Source organism: Leuciscus leuciscus, assembly GCF_965113295.1.
Source record: "Leuciscus leuciscus genome assembly, chromosome: 3".
In the NCBI taxonomy this organism is placed as follows: domain Eukaryota; kingdom Metazoa; phylum Chordata; class Actinopteri; order Cypriniformes; family Leuciscidae; genus Leuciscus; species Leuciscus leuciscus.
This window is the reverse complement of record NC_138727.1, coordinates 12,960,599-12,984,663: the sequence shown is the minus strand read 5'-3', so window position 1 is coordinate 12,984,663 and position 24,065 is coordinate 12,960,599. Positions and strand designations below refer to the sequence as shown.

Sequence of the window (24,065 nt, the reverse complement as noted above, 5' to 3'; positions counted from 1 at the left end):
CTCTCTCAAGTTCAGAGCGAAGGAGGGCTATACAGCAGATACTTCCTGGTACCGAAAAAAGACGGGGGTCTCAGACCCATACTAGATCTAAGGCAACTGAACAGAGTGCTTGTGAAGCGACAGTTCGGGATGCTCACGACCAGACAAATCCAAGTCAATAGATCTGAAAGACGCGTATTTTCAAATACAGATAGCGTCACATCACAGGCGATATTTGAGATTCGCCTTCGAGGGCCAGGCATATCAGTACACAGTCCTGCCGTTCGGTTTATCCCTGGCACCCCGTACATTTACGAAGTGCATGGATGCGGCGCTCGCACCCCTCAGAATGAGGGGCGTGCGAGTACTGAACTATTTGGACGATTGGCTGATTCTAGCGCAATCTCGCTCAGTGCTCATAGAACACACGACCATTTTACTCGATCACCTCGAGAATTTGGGTCTCAGTGTCAATTAGGCGAAGAGCTCTCTGTCCCCCAGTCAGACGATATCTTTCCTGGGCACAGAGTTGGAACGGGAGAAGCTCCTGCACATAAACTGCCTCGAAATGCTGGCAGTAGACAACGCGCTGACGCGTTTTTGTCCCCAAATAAAAGGACGCCACGTCCTGGTCCGCTCGGACAACATGTCTGTGGTGTCCTACATAAATCGCCAGGGCGGCCTCAGGTCCAGGAACCTGTACAGGCTAGCAGAACGCCTCCTGGTATGGGCTCAGCGCAACCTGCGCTCGCTCAGAGCAGCGCACGTGCCAGGGCTCCTAAATATAGGACCAGACAGACTGTCCAGGAACAATGTTCCGGCAGGCGAATGGTCTCTACACCCGCAGACAGTCCAACTGCTGTGGAAGAAATTCGGCAGAGCGGAAGTAGACCTGTTCGCGTCTCAAGAGAACGCTCACTGTCCGGAATTTTTCTCCAAGAGCAGGGACACGCTGGCTCATGTATGGCCCCGCCGCCCGCTCTATGCTTTTCCCCCCGTCTCTCTCCTGCCTCAGGTGATAGAGCGAATCAGGGAAGAAGGATGCTCAGTATTGCTTGTAGCACCGTTCTGGGAAAACCAACCTTGGTTCCCAGTCGTGATGCAGTTAGCGAGCACTGCCCCGTGGCCAGTGCCAATGAGGAGAGACCTCCTCTCTCAGGCCCACGGCTCAATCTGGCATCCTCACCCGGAATTGTGGTCCCTTCATGTCTGGGCCATCAACGGGTACATGTTGAACTCCCTAAGGGAGTATTAAACACGATCACGCAGGCTAGAGCTCCGTCTACGAGACGGCTCTACTCCTCGAAATGGTCAGTGTTTTCGGGCTGGTGCACAGCCCGTGGCGTGTCACCCACAGACTGTGGAGTGACGGAGGTGCTTTCCTTCCTACAAGAGCTGTTGGACAAGGGCAGGACCCCTTCCACGCTCAAAGTTTATGTGGCGGCTATAGCAGCGTTCTCAAGAACAACGCTTGGTCAGTCAATAGGAAGGAATGATTTAGTCATCCGCTTCTTTAGAGGGGCTAAGAGACTGAATCCTCCCAGACCTCCCTCAGTCCCCGTATGGGACCTTTCTACGGTTCTGGAAGCCATGAAAGGTGGACCATTCGAGCTTTTACAGTCAATTGATCTGAAACATCTGTCTTTCAAGACTGTGTTTCTGCTGGCTCTCGCTTCAGTGAAGCGCCTAGGGGACTTACACGCGCTCTCTGTGAGCGCGACGTGCATGGAATTTGGGCCTAATGACTCAAAAGTTATACTCAAACCTAAGCACGGTTATGTTCCGAAATCCCTCAACACACCGTTTAGGGCGCAGGTTATCTCCCTGTCAGCCCTACCGGTCCCTGATGAGGAAAGAGACGCGGGCCTCCTTTGCCCAGTCAGGGCATCACGAGCTTATGTGTCTCGCTCATCTGTTTTCAGACAGACGGAGCAGCTCTTTGTTTCGTTTAGCGGGCGTTCTAAGGGACTAGCCGCGTCGAAACAGAGCCTATCCAGATGGATAGTTGATGCTATAGCGCTGGCATACGCCTCCAAGGGCATGCAGTGCCCGTTGGGTGTCAGAACGCACTCCACGAGAGGCATGGCCTCTTCGTGGGCCTGGTCGAGTGGGATTGCCTTGCAAGATATTTGTACGGCGGCGGGCTGGGCCTCCCCGTCTACATTTATAAGGTTCTACAACCTAGAGGTTCCCGCCCTGCAGGCCAGGCTGCTGTCGGTCTAAGTTAACCAGTATTATCTGACCTGATGCTATCAGCTCAGAATGCTGCGTCTACTGAGCACAGCTCGATGATCGACAGTGAAAAGCAGTAGCACGAGATGTGCCTGAGCAAACTGTGTAAGACCCACATTTCCCCATCAGTTCAGGCCGTACCCCGCCCTATCTGTATGATGAAATTCGCGTCTAAGCGACGCTGCCATATGTGGAAGAGTGCGGCTTCGCCCCTCCCTCTTCCCGGACTCCCTGTGAGTTCCCTGGGTGATTGTGCACTATATGAACCCCGGGCTTTCGCCCTTGGGTCTTTGGTGTCAGATCTCAGCATGCACGGCGTTGGGTCCCCTAGCGTAAGATATTTTACGCAGTATGAGAGACCTCTCGTAAGAGAACGTACTCGGTTACTAACGTAACCTCGGTTCTCTCTAGAAGAGGGAACGAGTACTGCGTATCTTGCCGTGCATGCACACGCTCTGGTTGCTTCGATGATGAAAAACCAGATAATAGCTGCCTGCGAGCGGTATTTATAGGCCTAGACCACGCCCGTTTCGGCGGGACGTGACGCAGCGGGCGCGAAGCACCCTCATTGGGTCTGGCGTCACGCCAGGCCTCGCTCGATAGGCTGCTGCAGTTGCCGCAGAGCAGCCAATAGGCGCGCGAGCTGCCTCGCCTATGTCTGCATGCTGCCGCAACGCGTTTTGCATTATTACAAAATTAAGGATAATTTTTGGCTTCAATATCTCGCGGAAAAAGGATTTTCCCCTAGCGTAAGATATCTTACGCAGTATGAGAGACCTCTTCTAGAGAGAAACCGAGGTTACGTTAGTAACCGAGTACGTTTTCCTCCGACAGAGGCAGTACACACTGACGGAAGAGAGGAGATAGAAGAGGAGAACACATGCAGGACACACACTGAACAGCAGCTTGAAGCAGAGCATATAGTCTAACACAGGAGGTGTGGAGGTGATGTTGAACTGCTCAGCATGAGGAGACACTGACTCTAAATGAAACATAAACCATTTTTAATCAGCCTCACACTTTTTGGCTAATATTCAATTAACATATACATTTTGTTTTAACATAATAATTACACAATTTAAAATAAGTTTAATATTGCATGTGTTTTACTAAGCATAGGACTTAGCAAATTAGTAGTTCACATAAAAATATAAATGAAAATATATTTAGAATTTATGTACATTAATAATGACTTGGTTTGCATTATATACTGTAATTTGTTTGTTGTTTATTTATCTTTAAAAAATCCTATAAAGTAGTTTTACTATAAACATAATAAAATGTTATAATATTAATTAACCCATTTATGCTCAAATTCAATATAAGATTATAAAAATATAGATTTTTACTTGTAAGTTTGACATTAACTATATTAAAAGTAAAATACAGAGAAAAATGTGTCAACACAAAACAAAAGCAACACGTAGAAATGTTTTCTTACCAAAGTCAGATAAACATGTTGTCTTGTTTCCATACTCAAACTCAAATTTTGCCGTGATTCCACGTACATTTTTACTTATTTCTGTTTTTCTTTTCACACAGTAATATATTCCCTCATCAGAGACACTGCAATCTCTATATGTAGATCATAGGAGTTACTGGAGCTGTTTTGTACAAAACTGAAACGTGGAAACGTCCACTGGAACATATTTGAAGAGTCTATTATCAGAGATGGTTGATGCTCTTGTGAGCAGTTTCTCAACCAAATAATGTGTGATCCAAGAGGAATGACACAGTCACAGTATAGAGTGATGCTGTCTCCTGCTTTAACTCTCATGTCCACTTCTGTCCCAAACACTCTCTGGTGTTCACACAACAAAACACCTGCAAAAGCAAATATAGGAATAAAAGATTATCAATCAAATCAATACTATGGTGTAAAGAATGCAACATAACATTTCAAAAACACACAAATGGACTTACACACAAATATGACGACTGTAACTCTTGCTCGCTCCATCTCAGTGACTGATAGATTTGAGGGTATTCAGTGAGAATGGCCTGGTTCATTGTGGTGGGAGGTATTTCTGCTAAAGCACTTTGAATCGCATTTTTTTTTTTTTTTTTTTGAGTGAGGGTTATATTATTCCTGCTCCACTCATTTATTGAATTACTACACATTTTTTTTGTCTGAATCATTAACAGTGTGTAAACTTTTCAACATGGTAAAGTGATCCTCTTTACAACATGCGTTCATGACATCAAGGCTAGATTATTGTAATGCTCTTAGGGGTGGTTGCCCTGCACGCTTAATAAACAAACTACAGTTGGTCCAAAACGCAGCTGCTAGAGTTCTCACTAGAACCAGGAAGTATGACCATATTAGCCCTGTTCTATCAACACTGCATTGGCTCCCTATTAAACATTGTATACATTTTTAAATATTGCTGATTACTTACAAAGCACTAAATGGTTTAGCTCTGCAGTACTTGAGCGAGCTCTTAATGCATTATAGTCCTTCACGTCTATTGTGATCTCAAAATTCCGCCCAGTTGATAATACCTAGAATATCAAAATCGACTGCTGGCGGTAGATCATTTTCCTATTTAGCACCAAAACTCTGGAACAGTCTTCCTAACATTGTCCTGGAAGCCGACACACTCTGTCAGTTCAAATCTAGACTAAAAACACATATCTTTGACCTAGCTTACACATAACGCATTATAAACATCTATAATTCAATGTTAGGCTGCATAGATTAGGTCAGCAGGAACCGGGAACACTCCCCAAAATCCTGATGTACTGATACATCAAGAAGAATGGCATCTACGCTAATATTAGTCTCTCTGTTTATCTCGAGGTTTACCGCAGTCTGCCAGATCCAGGCCGTATCCAGATCTGATGAAGGACCTGCGCCTGGACACCACGACAACGCAGTCCTGAAGTGTCAACTAGTCTCTCCCCTGTGAAGGCCTCCTTCTCTTCCCTTTACCTCTGTACAGATAAAACGTTGTCGGGATAATTCCGGTTCACATGGCTACGTGGAAGCAATACAAATTCTGTATTATAAATTAAGGCCAGACAAGTAGTTTGTTGAGGGTTGGTTTGTAAAGAAGGACTACATGCATGAGCACATATATATATTCAAACGCGCATATCTATAGACTAAACACGTAATACGCATGTGCACGCTATCAGCGTTCTCACAGGTTCGCGTTTTTAAAGTTTGCACAGAGAGAACTTAACGGTTTTCTGTTAGAACAGTGTCGTGTTAGCGGCCCCTAAGTTACTAACTAATGATCGTTGCGACGGAAGTGAATCAATCAAAACTAACTTTAGCTGGACAATAACTTTATTGTAGAGCTGCTGTAAAGCCAGTACAATCTCTGTTACTTTAATTTCATATTATCACTGTAAAGCTGCTTTGGAACAAACTATATTGTTAAAAGCCCTATAAAAAAAAAATAAAAAAAATGTAAATATGTAAGACCCTAGAAGAGGCTCAGAGGCCATAAATTAAAATGTTATCACAATAATATTGGTATTACTATTATTATTATTTTATACAATGTAGTGATGTTTAACATGACAATGGAGATGACCAAAAGTGCTGAGCATCATTATGAGTTTCCTGTTTTGCATCTTTCAGCTACATGGCTATTGTTTGTATTGGCCACCAGACACACCAGAACAGCTCTGCTTTTATATTTTTGTAAGAATGCATTTACTTGAGGTGTTTACTGGCCTTGGCCCTAAAATGTTGCTAGAAACCTATTTTTTGTTTTGTTTCTGGCTGTAATCACAAATCGTTCCATTACATTTATGCTCTCTTTGCAAGCACTAGCTCCAACACTTACTAGTGCACTTACAAGCTTGTGGTTTCCTGTTCTAGGATGTCTAAATTTGGTTTCAGAATTGGGAGGAGAACTTACTTTACTTATTTGAAAATTCGTGAATTGAAGTAAATATTAAAACAGAGCAAAATAGTTTCAGCACCACATTCAGTGAACAGCTCAGTTATAACCACATCTAAACAAACATACTACTAATACTTTGTTTACCATATTTGAGAATAATTACATGGTGATACAAGGACTTTAGGTGGACTGGACACACATTGGAAATAGATCATTTGAAAATGAATTAAATTGAAAACAAATATTTTTAACTTGATAAAAATATCAACTTTAACTTAAAAAAACTGCTAAGTGCTAGGTTAAAAAGGAAGTAAGAGAAGACCGTCACAAAGACCACTGGAAACATTGGTGGTTTTAACACATACCTCAGAAAAACAAACAGAAGGCCGGACTCTCTTTATTACCACAACAACTTAAATAGCACTGAATTCACACACGAAAACCACTTCTTACATCCTGTGGCATCAAAACGCCACTGTTGCATTTTGCAATAGGCCTACAAGACTTGCATGCAACAAGTATATTCCTGTATCAATCTGCTCAAGCAAATATGTATTTACCCTGCCACTGAAAACCAATGACTATTCAACACCGGGGGGGGGGGGCTCAAGCCCCCTCTCTGATAAATGTAAATAATAATAATAATAATTATAAAAATAAGTATTATAATAAACAACAATACACTTATACACCATTGCCACTAACAATAATAATACAAACAAATATTTAATAAATGTTTTTTGGGCGGAAGCATTTGGCGGAGGTGAAGTGGTAGGGGAAGTTTCCTTTGCAGCGCTATGTACGCAGCAGTTCGCCGCGAGTCTTCAAACTGCACGGGCAGCAGGTAACATTAAGCTAATACGGAAAAGTTACATTTATCCTACCATGCTACTGTAAAAGTTGCGGCAGCATGTGAGTTATGCTTAACAATCATAAAATTCTAACTGTCACGGTTGTTGAATGCATTGGTTCCTTCTTGTCTCGTGTCTATGTTGTTTATGTGTGAGTGGGCGTTGTCCCGCTCACGTGTCCGTCAGCGCTCCAGCTGATAATCATCATCATCACAATCACTGTTCACAGCTGCGATTCATTTCCGTTCCCTATATATACTCACACCATTCTCTGTTCCAGTGTCGGATTGTTTGTTGAGGTCCTGTGATTGCTGTGTCAGTGTTTCCTTGGAGTTGCCGTGTCTGTGTTCGCCCTGCCTTGTCTTCCTGCCGTTCGTGTTCTTCGTCATTGGATTCACCGCACTCCAGCACCGGATTTAGGATTATTCACCTTCACTGCACCAGCGCACCACAGACCATCAAGTCCCTGCATGAGCCTGAGTCGCCGCCTTCCTGAACTGTTTGTGTTTCATTGTGAGCCAAATAAACGCTTTGAGTATCTGCAATTGCTTCCGGTTTTGTTTACCATGACACTAACTCAATTTCAGCCGCATTCTGAGTCTGACAATGTCATTCGTTTGGCCATAGCAAGTGTTATTAGCTTATACATCTAGTAATAATAATAATAATTCGTTACATTTATATAGCGCTTTTTCTGAGACCTCAAAGCGGTTTACATAGAAGGGGGAATCTCCTCAACCACCACCAATGTGCAGCATCCACTTGGATGATGCGACGGCAGCCATATTGCGCCAGAACGCCCACCACACACCAGCTTACTGGTGGAGAGGAGACAGAGCGATGAAGCCAATCAGTATATGAGGATGATTAGGAGGCCAAGGGACAAATTTGGCCATGATGCCGGGGTTACACCCCTACTCTTTTCGAAGGACATCCTGGGATTTTTAATGACCACAGAGAGTCAGGACCCCGGTTTAACGTCTCATCCGAAGGACGGTGCTCTTTGACAGTATAGTGTCCCCATCACTACACTGGGGTGTTAGGACCCACACAGACCACAGGGTGAGCACCCCCTACTGGCCTCACTAACACCTCTTCCAGCAGCAACCTGGTTTTCTCAGGAGGTGTCCCATCCAGGTACTAACCAGGCTCAGCCCTGCTTAGCTTCAGTGGACAACCAGTCTTGGGCTACAGGGTGATATGGCTGCTGATGGTGATATGGCTGCTGATGTGCAAGGAAGATAATTAATTAATTAAATATTTGTTTGTATTATTATTGTTAGTGACAAAAACAAAAACTTCTAGTGAAAGGAAATTCAAAGTCCATGTCCAGCTCTAAATTGTAAGGAATTGATATCTTTGATTTCATAGTACACTTTACAATAAGGTTCATTTATTTATTATTCATATTAACTAACATTAACTAATCATGAGCAAAACATTTGTTAGGCTAACTGTAGGCCTATTTGTTAATCTTAGTTAATCTTAATAATAATAATAATACCACTTTAATTGTTTGTTCATGTTATGTCACAGTCAGTGCATTAACTAATGTTAACAAATACAACTTTTGATTTGAATGTTTTAGTAAATGCTGAAATTAATATTAACTAAGATTAATAAATGGTGTAGAAGTGCAGTTCATTATTAGTTCATGTTAACAAATTTAATTAATGAACCCTTATTGTAAAGTGTTACTGATTTCATGATAGCTAAGCATGATAGCTTTAATGAATACATACATACAATTTATAACATCAACATAACTAAACATGAATTCCTCATAATTATTACTTACTTGATTCTCTGTTTTGTTTGGTAAAGAAAATAATATTTAGTAATATTATCATAATTTCCCTATTTTTGTTTGTGTTATGCATTCTAATTGTATCAACATCTTTTCACTGGTAATGAAGAGAGGCTCTCTGACTTACTGCTGCTCTCCATCGAGCGAGACATTCCAAATAATTGTGAGGAAGTCATTAAAATATATAAAAACACAACAGACAGACAGGTACTGCTTTTAATACAGGTGATTTATTAAAAAAATAAATGTTTTTTAAAAAGCTTTATTAAGTGCCCTTTTTGGTCCTTCCGCCCCTGCCCTGGAGGAGGTCTGTGCACGCCACTGATCTTGAGCATTGCGTAACATAAACAGTTACATTCAATTATGAGGTGAAAAACTAATTTGAGCACACATTTCATTTTATTACAGTCTATCTCTCATAAAAGCATTTCCTGACTTATGTGCCCTTATCAAGATTTGGTCCTGATTAAATGGTTTGTGGGTAAGTGTTTTTGACGTCATTCTCAGCTATTATAAGGAGGACAAGACCAGTGGCCAGTTGCATAAACTGTTAAGACTAGTCTTACAAGTTAGTCATCCAATTTTATTCTTTAAGACTGTTAATAACTTTTTAAAGTCAGTAACATAAAAACGTAGATTGGTCTAATTTGACACCGAACAGTAAGACTGATTACCCCTAACTAACTTCTAGTTGATCATACTAGTTCTTAAGACACAGTCTTAACATAATGGCTATGTTTATGCAACTGGCCCCAGTTTGAGCTATTAGCCACTAGATGGAGCCATTGAGTGTTCATCATTTCCTATCTTTTTTTTTAAAGATTTGTTTATATTCACAGACACTCTCATAACATAAGCGTATTAGACAATTCTGTCTAAACATTTGACAAACTTGTGCTTTTTATATTGACTGAACTTTATTTGACAATTTACCCTTGAAATGTATTTTGAGATAAATTTTATATGATATACATATGATCTACTGATAAAAACGGAGACACAAAACTGTATGCGTTTACTTTTAGACTAGGCCTAACTGCTTGGAACATCTAAATAATAAAGCTTTTCATTTCTTTATTTTTAAATTTTTTGCTACATGTTCTGTATAATCTTAACACAGATCGAAAATAATTTATGTTAATATTATGAAGAAAATAAAATGTAAACCCATTAAAGTAGCATAAAAACAACCATACGTAAACAAGACTAGACAAGGATGAACTGAAAACACAGGACTAAACGCACAGACAAATGAGGTGATTAACAATGACACAGCTGACAGTGATGACAAATCACATTAGAAACTATCATGACAAACTAGTGGCGGGAAAAGGTGCAACTGAGTCCAAACAGGGTGATATTGTGGCAACTTTATTGTTATTAATGCAAAAAATATGTAATTACAAAAAGAATGTACATAAAAAGAATGCCATAAGCAGCAACAGGCCCTATAGCAACAGCTGAGAGTGTTTCAATGAGAAGAATTTTATATATAAATAAAAAAAATGACTACAAGTCTGTTGCATGTGTGTGTATGTGTACTAAACGTGGTAAAAGCATGCTTGAGAAAAAGCAAGTTCAGAAATCATAGCTGACGTTGCGGAGTACAAAAAGAGTGAGTAATAGAAAGCAGCAAGATTTCAGTAAGTTGTTTAAACTGAGCAAATAGAATCACATCTTGGCATAGGGATATGAAGATGTCAGCAGTCTATAAGAGACTTCAGTGTGGAGGCAGATCTTTCCAGTTTTACTCGTCTCACACTGATGTCTCTCTGGATCCCTCTGAAATGAATTGGAGATGCACATGAAACAATCTATTGTCTTTGCCAAGGCAAAGCTTAAAACTAATTACTGAAACAATATAGATACCTTAATAAAATTCTCTGTGAGTATCTCTGCACTCTGCTCAGAACCTAAAGATCGTGTGAAAATATGCCAGTAGTCAGAAAATAATGCAAGTCTGAACATAGTAACTTTAAGCACATTATGTGCTCTTAAATACATAAAAATGTCAGTCGCATGTAAACACACAAATGCTACTGTATAACTGTAATTGTTTTCTTTCCAATTTGTCATTTTAATTATAAACAACATTACATATGTGAAACTCTTCTTTCATATCAGAATCAGCTTCATATGCTTTGTCAAAAAAAACTCACATTATGGCTACTACAAAAACAATCTTAACTACATTTTTGCACATTTATAATTTGTTTACAGCTTTTATCACTGATCAAAGACATTGGGTTTTATATTGGAAAAATCATAATAAATGTGTCAAGGAAATGAACAGTGATCGAGATACCTGCAGTTTGAGCCCGACAGAGGCAGTACACACACATGGAGGACAGGAGTGAGGAGAGGAGAACACACACCGGACACACACTGAACAGCAGCGTCCAGCAGAGAACACAGTCTAGAGGAAGAGTGGAGGTGATGTCCGAGGGTCCAGAACACAAAGTTATTTTCTCTATATAAAATAAACACAAACATATCAATGAATGTTGGCTTTATATACAGTTATGAGGTGTAAAGGGTTCAGAACAAGTAGCCACTTGCTAAATATGAAATAAACACAAATGTATCAATTGTTAGTAAAAATATATTTTTGTCCTGTTCATCTTGCTTCTTCAGTGAAAAAGTTCTCCAGAATCACACAAGCAATGAAATAATAATAATAACTAGCAGAAAGGTTTTCTTACCAGCAAAAGAGAGATGAGTTGTTCGGTTTCCAAAATAGTACACTTCAGATGAGTAGAGGTTGCCTTTTTCACCTTTATATACCTTATTCTCTATTTCTGCACAGTAATACAGTCCCAGATCAGAGGCACTGATGTTAGTAATATGTAGATCATGAGAATTACTGGAGCGGTTGTAGATAAAGTTGAAATGCTGAAATGTCTCTAGATCCAATTTCTGTACATCTATTACGAGAGAGGGTTGACTTTCATGAGAGCAGTTTCTTATCCATACAAAGCGGAAACCAAGAGTTACAGAGCGATCACAGTAGAGAGTGATGTTGTCTCCTGGTCTGACTTTCATCTCCACTTCTGCTCCATAGATTCTGTTCTGACTGAACAACAAAACACCTGTAAAAGTGCAAAATAACTTAACAAAGCAAAATTTGGCACTTAAATTTGAAATGTACAACCAAACAATTTACATTCGAAAACTGCAAATAGCTGAAAACTTTCTCAAAAACATTTTTTTTTCTTACACATAAACACGATGAAAGCATTTCTTGGCCTCTCCATCTCTGTGAGTGACTGTGAATACTGACACTATGAGGGTCTTACATACGGCAGCTCTCATCTGATTGGTTCACGTCAATGGAAAATCTTTTCAAAAATGTCTCATGTCACAGGGGGTTGTCATTAAATTAGGTTATCATGTATATGTACAAAGAGTAAGAGCGGTATTAACCAATCATTGATTACTCCATGGAGTTTTTTTGCTCTGATTGGTTCACAAAAATGGAAATAATCATCAAACAGATATAAAGAGAGAGCAAAACTTTTGTTTGTCTGATAGATATGATAGATGTGTTTAGCATCAAATAATTTTGATTCAGACATGCAGATAATCATCTTCACTTGAGAAATGTTGTGCTTTCAATTGGTCAAGTTTTTGTTTTTAATCAAAGTGATGTTCTCTGTCATATTGTAGTGGGTTCAACCCAGCGACGTGTAAACATGTCAAAACAGGAAACCACAACTCTTATATTCAGAACACTTACAGCATTCGCCTTCACATTTGCTGCTGTGACATGTCATCAAACTCAAACTTCACACATCTTACTAAGTTGATCACTGGTCACCAAGCACAAATGTTTCCATTAGCCTTTCTGTGGTTTTGTATGTTTGTTAGAGTGCACATATTTGCACGAAGGAAGTTTGCTCAGCTTGTCTACACTGTGGTTATACTGACACTAACAGCTGTCCATTGAGCTGAACTCAGCTGCATTATATTCTAAAACAGAAACAGTAACACATGTGAAGATCAATGCATCATATGATAAATCATCTGCACATACACAAAAGTGTGTGATGCTTTTCATAAAAACCATTAAAGTTGGCATGAAACAGAAGTTGCGGTCATCTTCCCTATTGAGATACATTTCCAAGTGAAATATCTTCTCGAACAAGAATATAAGAAATGTTATAATGTAATGTAAATGTAATACCTTCGACACAGATCGTCATTTCTAATTTGACATAACATTTTTGTTTGTTTTATTGTTGAACTACAACAGAGTAAACTGAAATTAAATGTTTAGATTAAATGCAAATGAATTAGATTTTTTCCTGTAAATGCAATTCAAGGTGCAGCACCGCGTGCTTTGCGACACTTGACGGCAATTAACGTCAACACATAAAAAACGCAATAATGGAGAAATCAAGGCAGTGGCATACAGACAAGAGACATTTTAAAAAAGTTTGGCAAGATGAGTTTTTATTCACTTAAGTCAAATCAAAGGCAGTATGTCTAGTTTACAAACAGTCTGTTGCTGTTTTAAAAGAGTACAATATCCGTCGTCATTATGAAACAAAACATTCTGCAGCTTTGTCAAAGTACAGCGGCGAGGCGCGAAAACAGAAGGCTAACGAGCTGCTTGCTGGACTTCGATCTGAACAGAGCGCGCTGCTACGTCCTTCATCAGCACAAGAAAGCGCCACACGGGCCAGTTATCAGATTTCCGCTCTAATTGCTAAAAGTGGAAGAGCCTTCGCTACTGGAGAGTTCGTCAAGGAATGTCTTGCAGTGGCTGCAGAAGCAGTTTGTCCTTATTAGGTACGAATGTTCTCACAAATTAGCTTGTCAAGAAATACTGTTACCCGACGCATAGAGGACATGGCTCAAGACATCGGCGAGCAAATCAAGACAAAGGCAAGTGCGTTCTCTGCCTATTCAATAGCCGGCTGCGACGAGAGCACCGACATATCCGATTCCGCACAGCTGTTGGTATTTTTGCGTGGAGTAAATGAAACTTTTGATGTGACACAACAAGAGCTGGCTGGCATTGAGACCCTTTCTGGTATTACTAAAGGAGAAGATCACTTTTTTGCTGTTGAGAGAGTGTTGGAAAAAAATGAATTAAAGTGGGAGAAGATGGCCGGCATTACAACTGACGGCGCGCCGGCAATGGTAGGGAGGAAATCTGGACTTGCTACATTTGTGTCTCAGAAAGTCAGTGAATGTGGAGGAAAAGTTGTTAGGTACCACTGCATTTTACATCAAGAACAACTATGTGCTAAATCTGTCGGGCTTGTGGATGTGATGCGTGACGTCGTCAAAATTGTCAACAATATAGGCTACGCTCCAAGGCGCTTTCTCACCGACAGTTCAAGACACTGATGGATGAGATGGATGCGCAATATGGTGATGTGTTGTACCACCAGGAGGTCAGATGGCTCAGCCGTGGAAAAGTTCTCAGGAGATTTTTTTATCTGCGTGATGAGATCAGAGTTTTTCAGGAAAGCAAGGATGGTAATATTCAAGTGCCCACTGAGAAATGGCTCTCTGACCTGGCTTTCCTTGTGGATGTAACAGAGATGCTCAATATTTTGAATGTTCAGCTCCAGGGAAAGGACCAGATTATCACCCAGCTTTTTGATCACGTCAGAGCCTTCAAACAAAAACTACTGCTGCTCAGAAGACATCTCTCAGCAGGTAACAGTAACATTTACAGTTATAATATTCAGGATATTTTGTGCAATTATAATTATATTATTATTAATTATATTTAGAATTATATATGGAGTTTACATTTATATTTAGTCATGTCAGCATTTGTATTTTTGTTGTACATGAAGCTGATAAAATTTGCTTAAAATTTGCTAGTTTCTTAAATTGTCATGAAATAATAATTTCCTTCTTTTTTCAGTTATTTATTCTATTTTTTTCTCCCTCTGTTTTACATGCCAGTCCCAGTCTCACACTGTTCTTTCTGTTTTTCATCCCACATGCAGGAAATTAGGAAATTTAGCCCATTTTCCCTGTCTTGGAGAGGTAGGCATGGTGAAAGAGAAGGTCCATGAGTATGATGCTGTTCTCAGCAACCTTATCCAGGAGTTTGACAGTCGCTTTGAGGACTTCAGACACAACACTGCTGACTTTGAGTTGTTTGCTCAACCCTTCACCATCAGTGTGGATGCAGTCAGAGATGATCTTCAGATGGAACTAATTGAGCTTCAGTGTGATTCAGAACTGAAACACAAGTTCACATCCCTTCCCTTGACAGACTTCTACAAATGTGTCCCAGCAAACAGGTACCCAAAGATGTGTAAGCAGGCACAAGTGATGCTGTCTCTGTTTGGCAGTACCTACCTCTGCGAGCAGACTTTCAGTCTGATGAACTTGAACAAGAGTAAACTCAGAAGCAAAATAACTGACTCTCACCTACATAATATCTTATCTTTGTCTGTAAGTCAGCTACAGCCCAATCTTGAAAAACTTCAGAAAAATTAGGACCAGCTTCATTAGGTCACTGACATTGCAACCACATGGTTTTATTATTGCTTGTGTATTTGGCATTGAACTGTATTGTACATTGAACACTTTGGGATTGTTGGTTTTATTGTAATAAGTTCATTAAAATGAACTAAATAAAGTTCAGCACTTTTTTATGTGTTTTGTTTGTTTTCAATCAGTATCCATTTTACAAACTATTGGTTGATTAATCAGTTATCAGCCAGTGTGGTCCAAACTAGTTATTGTTATCGGTAAATCCACTACCTGTCGACCTCTAGCGGCAGCACCTGCTACTCCGGTGAAAAACAAAGTTTGTGACGAAGATAAACACCTGCGGCCATATTTGCAAGAAATATTTTCTTATGTTGGAACGAAAGAGTTTTCGAACCGGATGAAGTGCCTCTTATGCTTACTCAAAGATACTGTACAGAAAAAACTCACCGATCCAACCCCAAGAAACACACTGAGGTCTCCACATTCAAATTAAAGAGTTAATTTTTTTTATTTGAACCTGCATTATTTCTTTTTTACTTAAAACTTACAATAAACATTTGGCCCTTTTTTTAATTAAAATAAAATAAAATGGAAGAAACAGAGTTTGACCTTGTGAAGGCACAACTGGAACGTCCAGCCTCATGTTTCACGGTGGAAGTTGCTGCTGGTACCACAGGGCGACCCAAAATTTTGATTGGAGAACAACGCTTGAAAGAAATGCTCCATACTCGACTTCCTGTGTCTTGCATAGCTAAACTGATGGGTGTTTCAAGAAGCACAGTCTTCAGACGAATGGAAGAGTACATGCTCTCTGTCAGGAACATGTATAGTTCCATCAGTGATTATGAACTTGACAGTTTGGTTGCTTCAATCAAGAATCCTTTACCAAACGCTGGCTACAGGATGGTCAGAGGAAGACTGGAGTCAATAGGCCATAGGGTTCAGTGGAGAAGAATTGCAGCCTCCATGCATAAGGTTGATTCTGTGGGAATCATCTCAAGGCTGTCAAGTCTTGGCTGTGTTGTACGCAGAGTTTACTCTTTACCAGGACCCTTGTCTTTAAGTTAAGGTTTATATTAAAGTCAAGTTTATTTGAAGTTAATTAATCTAAAGTACTGTATGGCTACTTCATTTTGGATTGGGTAATTTTCATAATACACATTGACTGTTTTAATTTCATATATGACTGATATTTTATGCCCAATTGCTTTCTAGATACAGCATTGGGATATTTGGAGGAGTGGATGGTTTCTCCAGAAAGGTAACTGGCTGCTGCTGATTTTTAACATTTTAGTAATTCCACATGTTTAACACTGACTATACCAGCATAGACCTTGTGCCTTTGGTAAACATTCTTAAGAATGCAGATTTTTACATAACTTTTTAAATAACACGCATGTAATGCCCAGACCTTAAATTCATTGAAAGTCTATAGACATAAACAGAGAGAAGTAGCTCCGGCAACAATCTTCTTCCGCAAGATGCATTGTATGCAGTTTGGTTTATTAACCGCTTGAGTGCCAAAGTTTACATAATTTACCTTTAAGTAAAAGGCACACGACAAACAAATTTCATAATAGAACTTGGTCAGTGTGCTTGCTGAGCATACTCGTGCTTCCTGAGAAGGAACCCTATCAGTTTTAACTTTGATGCCTTTTAATTGTTTTAAATGTTTCTTTTGTAGAGAATGTACATGAATGCAGCCACAAATAACTGTGCATCAACGGCATTTCACTTCTTCCTTGAGGCAACTCACCTGCATGGTTTACCTTCAAGGTAGTGTATTTTAGAAATGTAAAAAGCTATAGTGTTATCTATGTAGGTAAATAGGCAGGGAAAATTCTAATTGTTCAATATGAGCTTCATCATAAATGGAAAAATGTTGATTAACCTGACACTTTACTTGAGCTTAGTTTCCTCAAAGCAAAATATCAGGCTGAGGCTTTTTATGTTAAGAGCAGAATTTGTTCCCTTTTTCCCCGCTGATTTTCTTTTTGTAAAAGTCTTCCCAAACAGTCCTGGGAAGGATCTAAAGAAGAGTAAAATAAGAGATGAGACAGGGTAAGATGCATTAAGAGACAAACAATGTTAAGCGCACAACATAAAAAATATATATATATGATGGAAAATTAATAAAAAAATAAAAAAAATAAAAACAGCACTGTCTGTCATACTGTCACTATTGCCTGAATATGACAAACCTTGTCATGTTCTGCTCAATGTCATTACCAGTATGCCTCTGGTTTGCAGAATCTGCAGAAACTCCTTATGAGAAACCAGCAAAACCACAAATTTGCCATTCAAACAAAGACTACTATTTGAATAACAAAGTATATAAAATATTGCCCATCATAAGAATATAAAAAATAATTGCTTGTAAACAATATTATGGTGACAATGACAACAACCCTCACTTTCTCTAGGTGCTGCATGGCTGAGACAGGGCATTCTGCAGCAGGGACACAACCCGCCGTACAGCGTCCTGCAACTCTTCATATACACATAACATTATAATTAACCTAACATAAGCTGATCATTTTGTGGAATAGGTAAACCTAAAAACAAAAATTCAGTTTTCTATCTAATACCTAATCTGTACATCCACACATTTATCTTAATTATTCTTAAAAATTCTTAAAATTCTTATTCTTAAAAATACTGATAAACTGTGTATAATTTAAGTTGTTAAACTAAGACAAAGCATTAATAGGCAGATGGTTGACTGATATGTCAGATATCATATGACACATCAATATGTGAGGTCCCACACATACACATCTGCTCTACCTAGTGCAAACACAACGCGAGGCGCTTGACCCAGATTATTCGTAGTGTGATCTATACAAAATCTGAGCAAAAGTCATGTAGTGTATTGCAGCCTTTAAGGTAAACAAACTAAGTTAATTGTGTCGATTTTCCTTCGATGCGCAAAAGGATGCTGGATCAACATCGTTTCTATGTTGATTTTACGTCAGTTTGCTATCTGGGTATGCAGTCTATTTTTTTATATAGATTTTTAAACTATACAGATTATTCCTCATTTTACCTCTTATTCTCTCAGACATCTTGGCTGATTCCTTCCCCTCAAAAACGGCGGGTAAAAGAGAGAGGCGGGAGACTGAAGGTGACTGTATGTTGAAAGTGACCAATCAAATGAGCGGAGACATCAGCCACCACCGCCCCGCCTCCAAAATCTAAAAAGTCATCTTGATAAGCGAGCGCGTAGAGAGGGTCAAGCGAGAATGCGTCGCGGGACAGTATTTGTGCGCGCGGATACTTTCTGAAGCTAGGTTTAGAGCGCTCGCGGTGCAGAAACGCGCCGGCGCGTTTGCCCTCGTATCCTGTGCAGGCGCCAAGATTTTATGTGCGCGAGTTTTGAGACTAAATAAACGCCATAATATGGCTTCTTATATTGGCATATAAGAATATTGGCATATTTGCATATTTGGCACATTTGGCTTCTCCTAATACTTACTCAAACAGAAAGTACAACCACATATACTTCGTCTTTCAGAATGAACATTGTTCAGCACGTTTAGCAGTGGGAGCTGTCCAATGTGCTGAATTTATACTGGTCCGCCAAAATCAATCTGATTACATATGACAAGGCAATATATTTTTCTTATTGTTTATATATAAATACAATTTCCCTATAAGTCTTTAACAAGTGGTTCTCTATTTTATTTTATTTTATTATATATATATATATATATTTTTTTTTTTTTTTTTTTTTTTTGGTGATGCCATAACAAAACATTTTAATTGTACACAAATTTATTTACAAAAAACTGACTATTCTAATGTTTATAAATAAATTAATGAATAAATAAAAAGTGTGCCAGAGAAATATGATTAGGATAGAATCCTGTCTACTCGAAAACTAGTTGAACAGTAGTTTGTATGATTAGTGGGTTTCTTTCTCATTGTATTTTTATATCAATATTGAACAAGATTATCCTATTCAAATTATTGTGATAAACAAGTTAGGTCAAAAGTAATCTAAACGTAGTCAGATATTATAACCTAAAATGTGTAATGTAAATGGATTCAGGGACACAAAGCCGAAGCACAACCAAAACAATATTCTTCTGCAAGATGCATGCAGTTTATTTTTTAATTGCTAAGTTAAATAGTGTAACTTTAAACAGCGAAGCCAGGGTGACTTACAACACAACTAAAGACACTGAATTGATTAAATCACAAGATGGATTGACATCGCTCATTTTATTATAATTTATTTGGCTTCACATACCTTCACATAAAGATGTGCAGGTCAAAAGTGCTGCACAAAAATAAAGCCAATAAATATGAGAAAACAAGACATTATAAACATTAGACAGTTTATAATAATAAGAACAATAAGAATATTTTGGACATTTCAAAAGATTTTACAGTTTCACTTTATTTTGATGGTCCGTATTTTGACGTAAAATGTCTGTTGGGGAGCATCACAATAAAGTGTTAGCAGATATTAAGCAGACAGTCTGTTAATATTCTAATGAGAGTTAGTTGACATGTAGTTACAAAGTTAAAGTCAACAGAATGTTCAAAAGGGACCATCAAAATAAAGGGCCCTATTTTAACGATCTAAGCGCATGGTCTAAAGCGCACGGCGCAAGTGCACATAGGGTGTGTCCGAATCCACTTTTGCTAGTTTAGCGGCGGGATGTGTGGTGGTCTAAAAGGGTTGTCCCTATTCTCTTAATGAGTAATGGGTGTGTTTTGGGCATAACTTGCAAAAAAACAATCAGAGTCTCATTTCCCTTTCCCTTTAAAAGCCAGTTGCGCTCACGCCATGGCGGATTGCAATTTACATGGCCTAAGTGTCACCTATAGGCGCACATTACTAACGAGATCTTTAAATAACAAAAAAATACTGTTGACTGCAGTCTTTTTCAGTTGCCTCAGAATAGCAACGCGACAACAATGCGCCTGAACACACCTCGTTTTCAGACCAGCACGCCTATGGGCGCAAATGCATTTGCTATTTAAACAACGTGGCGCAGGATGTGAAAATGATAACTGTGTCAGGCTGAAACTAGCAAAAAACACTTGCGTCGCACCGGGTGTATGATAGGGCCCCAAAGTGTTACTGATTTTACAAATGCACACTCCCCCCTCAGGCCACTTGTAAAACTCTCACACTGACTGCTCTAACCACTAAATTTAGTCTCTTTCAGACATATACTTATCCAAGTAGACACATATTTTAAATCATATCCATTATATACAGTAACAAAACTGGACAGTTTATAGATGTAAATGTAAATGTAAATGTACGAAGAGCTGTCCTTTGGGTTCATCAACAGATTATCTACCCAGTGTTAGTTAATCTCAAATTTTGTCATTTTTTACTTCAGAAAGTGCATTTAATCCATTAATTGTGTAAGATAGTCCACTGGAGTTCAGTGACTTAAATGTGGGTATAAAAGTGTTAATGTTTTTCTCTCATCTTGGGATTGGAAAGTCCATCTCCTTAACCTCTAGGCTAAAACTGCAGTATGTGCTTCATTTTGAGAGATGCAGTAAATGTGAAACTTCCTCATCCATCAGAGAGTCTAAAGAAAGACTGCCGCTGTAAATCAAGCTTTTGCAGACATTGCATGCAAACAAACTAATTTCACCACAAACTCACCACATGAACATTTACACTCATAAACCATCCTCTGTCTTCATGCTTTTTGTCTCATATGCACACAAGCACTAAACTGAATGGAAACATTTGTGGTTAAGATGGCTATCTTTTTAACTGAGAGTAAGGCAAGACCCTTCCTTGAGATAAAAAGAACAGGGCATTAAAGCTCCTTTGAAGAACAACTCTGGCGGTTCAAAAGAAACACTTCAAAATAACTTCTTTCAATTTCATTTTAAATGTTCTAAAGAATTAAATGTACAAGTATGTAAAAGGCAGAACAGGTTCATGCACCAGTCTGAAGGAAAACAAAAAAGATTTCTACAGAGGAGCAACTAAAGTGGGCATGGATGTAGGGATTCTATTTTACTTTGCAGTTGTAAGGCACACTAAAAGTTTTAGATTAACATTCGGATTACGTTTTACAACCACTTCTTTTGTCGCCTGTTTGCTTGTCACCAGCTGTTATCCAAACACACTATCCTGCTCAGCAGGCCCAGAATGCTGATCTCTCTCTCAGTGTGTTTCAGGGAAATTTAATGATGCTTATTGTAAAAATGAGTCAGATAAATGTTGTGGTCATCCAATTTGAGAGAAATATACACACCTTAAACTAAACAACACTTCATACAGGAAACCCACTTCTACGTCCTGTTATGCAGGTCATTACTGTGTCCACAAATACTGTATAGAAACATATTGGAGTACTTTTACTAAAGGAATTTGTTATTTGATAATTCTTTATTTCAAATACAGAAGCATTTTAATTTTTGCTAAATATCTACGATTGAATCAACCAACAGACATACCATAAACATGATGTTTCACTGATCATGGCACCTCTGCAACTTTCTAATCTATTCCTTCTCTGACCTGAGCAAATGTACTGAAGTCAGAACTCGGCACTCTTGTTTTCTTGTGCCGGTTTTGTCTCCTGGTTATCACGTCTAAAGATGCATAACACACCTCTTCATCATCATTCTCCTGGAATAAAAATAAATAAATAAATAAAATACATACAAAACATAATATGAATAACTATACACGGGACAAATGAGTAATGTAATATTAACATTCTAGTATTAACTAACAAGAAAATCTGATTAAGAAATTAAGCTAAGGAATAAGTAATAGCAGTTGAATGTTGCAGTTTACTCTTCGATAATCAGTAACTGCTATTTTTGTTTTCATACCTCCCAGAGGACTACTGAGAACTTCTACAGGTTCCTAATTAATGATAATAATGCATAATGTATAAGTAATTCTAAAATGAAAATCATGGTAATCCACTAGTAATGATCAAAGAAGAGATGAGATGTCGTTGCAACAGGGAAAGGAAGATATTTTGATTAAAGATCACAAGGGGACATGAATTAAAAAAATATGTACAAGGATAAAAAATTTATCATAAAATAATAAGAATTGTCCAATTTGATTTCACGGTGACTGTGTGTATGTTTGTGTACCTTACCGCACCATTATCTTACCTCAACAACATTTCTACTTTTTAGCTTGTCATTTTGATCAGTTGCCGAATCTAAAATGGATTGTTAAAATATAAGAACAAAATAAATAAATAAATAAATATATACATACTTAAATAGTTTGAGCACATATATGCTGCACTTCAACTGATTCAGTTTTGATCCAAAGTTTCTGGTCATTGACAAAAGTTGTTTGTCTGTACATTAAAGTAAAACTGTGGTATAGTGCAAAAGAAGAGTATTAATCTGTGAACAATTACCTGTAGTTTTCCTCTGACAGAGGCAGTACACACAGATGGAGGACAGGAGTAAGGAGAGGAGAACACACACCGGACACACACTGAACAGCAGCGTCCAGCAGAGAACACAGTCTAGAGGAAGTGTGGAGGTGATGTTCGAGAGTCCAGAACAGGAAGTCACTTGCTCTATGTAAAATAAACATAAACACATCAATAATGCTGATAAAAATATTTCTGATCTGTTAAACTTGCTTCTTCAAAGAGAAAGGTAAAGTTCTCCAGAATTAATCAAGCAATGATATAATAAGAACTAGCAGAAAATTTTTCTTACCTGCAAAAGAAAGACGAGTTGTTCTGTTTCCATAATAGTACACTTCAGATGAGGAGATGATGCCTTTTTCATCTTTATTTACCTTATTCTCTACTTCTGCACAGTAATACAGTCCCAGATCAGAGGCACTGATGTTAGTAATATGTAGATCATGAGAATTACTGGAATGGTTGTAGATAAAGTTGTAACGCTGAAATATCTCCAGGCCCCATTTCCTAAAATTTATTACGAGAGATGGTTGGTTTTCATGAGAGCAGTTTCTTATCCATACAAAGCGGAAACCATGAGTTACAGAGCGATCACAGTAGAGAGTGACGTTGTCTCCTGGTCTGACTTTCATCTCCACTTCTGCTCCATAGATTCTGTTCTGACTGATAAGTAAAACATCTGTAAAAGTACAAAATAACTATATAAAGCACTTCAAATTATACTATCTTACAAACATGTTCACAGTAATATTGACATTTTCATTCAAAAACTCTCATAAACATCTTAAGAAGTTAGTATAATATTTCTTACACATGAGCGCAATGAGGTTTGACCTCTCCATCTCAGTGAGTGTCTATGAATAACTGACTCTGGTGAGGGTCTTACAGACATCAGCTCTTATCTAACTCGTTCACGTCAATGGAAAGTTTTAGCTTAAAAAAAAAAAAGCCTTACGTCATGAGGGGTTGGCATCAAATTGGGTTATTGTGTGAACGTACAAAAAGTAAAAGCAATTTTAAACAACCATTGATTATGTTCCAAACTTTTTTGCTCTGATTTGGCTTTGCGATCAGGCAAATCTTAAACCTTTATATCATCGAACAGATATGTTCCATTCAGTATTTTAGTGATAAAATGCAATTAAGATTAGCATCAGAAATGGATTAAACACAAGAGTTCACATGCAGTCAGTAAATTCATGATTGTAATAAAAGTCCTTTGAACTGGAGAACTAATGTTAAATTTAATGTGGTTCTTTGTTTTATTGAAGTGAGTAAAAATAAAAAGCTATGAGGCAACAACATCTAAACATGTCAAAACAGGAAACCCACAAGCTTCATTTAGACCACTTACAGCCTCTTCACATTTGTTGCTTTTAACTCTCAGATCTAATCTCTCAGTAGATCACTGGTCACAAAACACAAATGTTTACATCTGCCTTTGTTAGGTTTTTTTGTGTTGGTTAAAGTGCATGTGTTT

At 38.5% G+C, this 24,065-nt stretch overlaps 1 protein-coding gene across 3 annotated transcripts; it reads right to left on the bottom strand.

Moving 5' to 3' along the window:
• Positions 1-10,076: 10,076 nt before the first annotated feature.
• On the bottom strand, positions 10,077-23,270 carry LOC309495901 (uncharacterized protein). Of its 3 annotated transcripts, none has more exons than XM_082165850.1 (5): positions 22,878-23,270; positions 22,676-22,732; positions 11,032-11,142; positions 10,596-10,639; positions 10,077-10,508 (listed from the first exon to the last, which is right to left on the bottom strand). In XM_082165850.1, the coding sequence occupies exons 1-5, from the start codon at positions 23,215-23,217 to the stop codon at positions 10,398-10,400; spliced, it is 663 nt and encodes a 220-aa protein (XP_082021976.1). In that variant the 5' UTR covers positions 23,218-23,270; the 3' UTR covers positions 10,077-10,397. The 3 variants fall into 3 exon arrangements, with proteins under 3 accessions (XP_082021976.1, XP_082021975.1, XP_082021977.1); XM_082165849.1 differs by lacking the exons at positions 22,676-22,732; positions 22,878-23,270 and adding exons at positions 11,429-11,815; positions 11,944-11,992 and having other exon boundaries at positions 11,032-11,196; XM_082165851.1 differs by lacking the exon at positions 22,676-22,732 and having other exon boundaries at positions 11,032-11,196.
• Between the last annotated feature and the right edge of the window lie 795 nt (positions 23,271-24,065).

Coding starts and splice junctions, on each gene's coding strand:
- LOC309495901 (XM_082165849.1), bottom strand. CDS start 11,980: ATGGAGAGGCCAAGAAATGCTTTCATCGTGTTTATGT. Junction 11,816..11,943: donor TGCTTTCATCGTGTTTATGT/GTAAGAAAAAAA, acceptor GCACTTTTACAG/GTGTTTTGTTGTTCAGTCAG. Junction 11,197..11,428: donor AACTCATCTCTCTTTTGCTG/GTAAGAAAACCT, acceptor TATTTTATATAG/AGAAAATAACTTTGTGTTCT.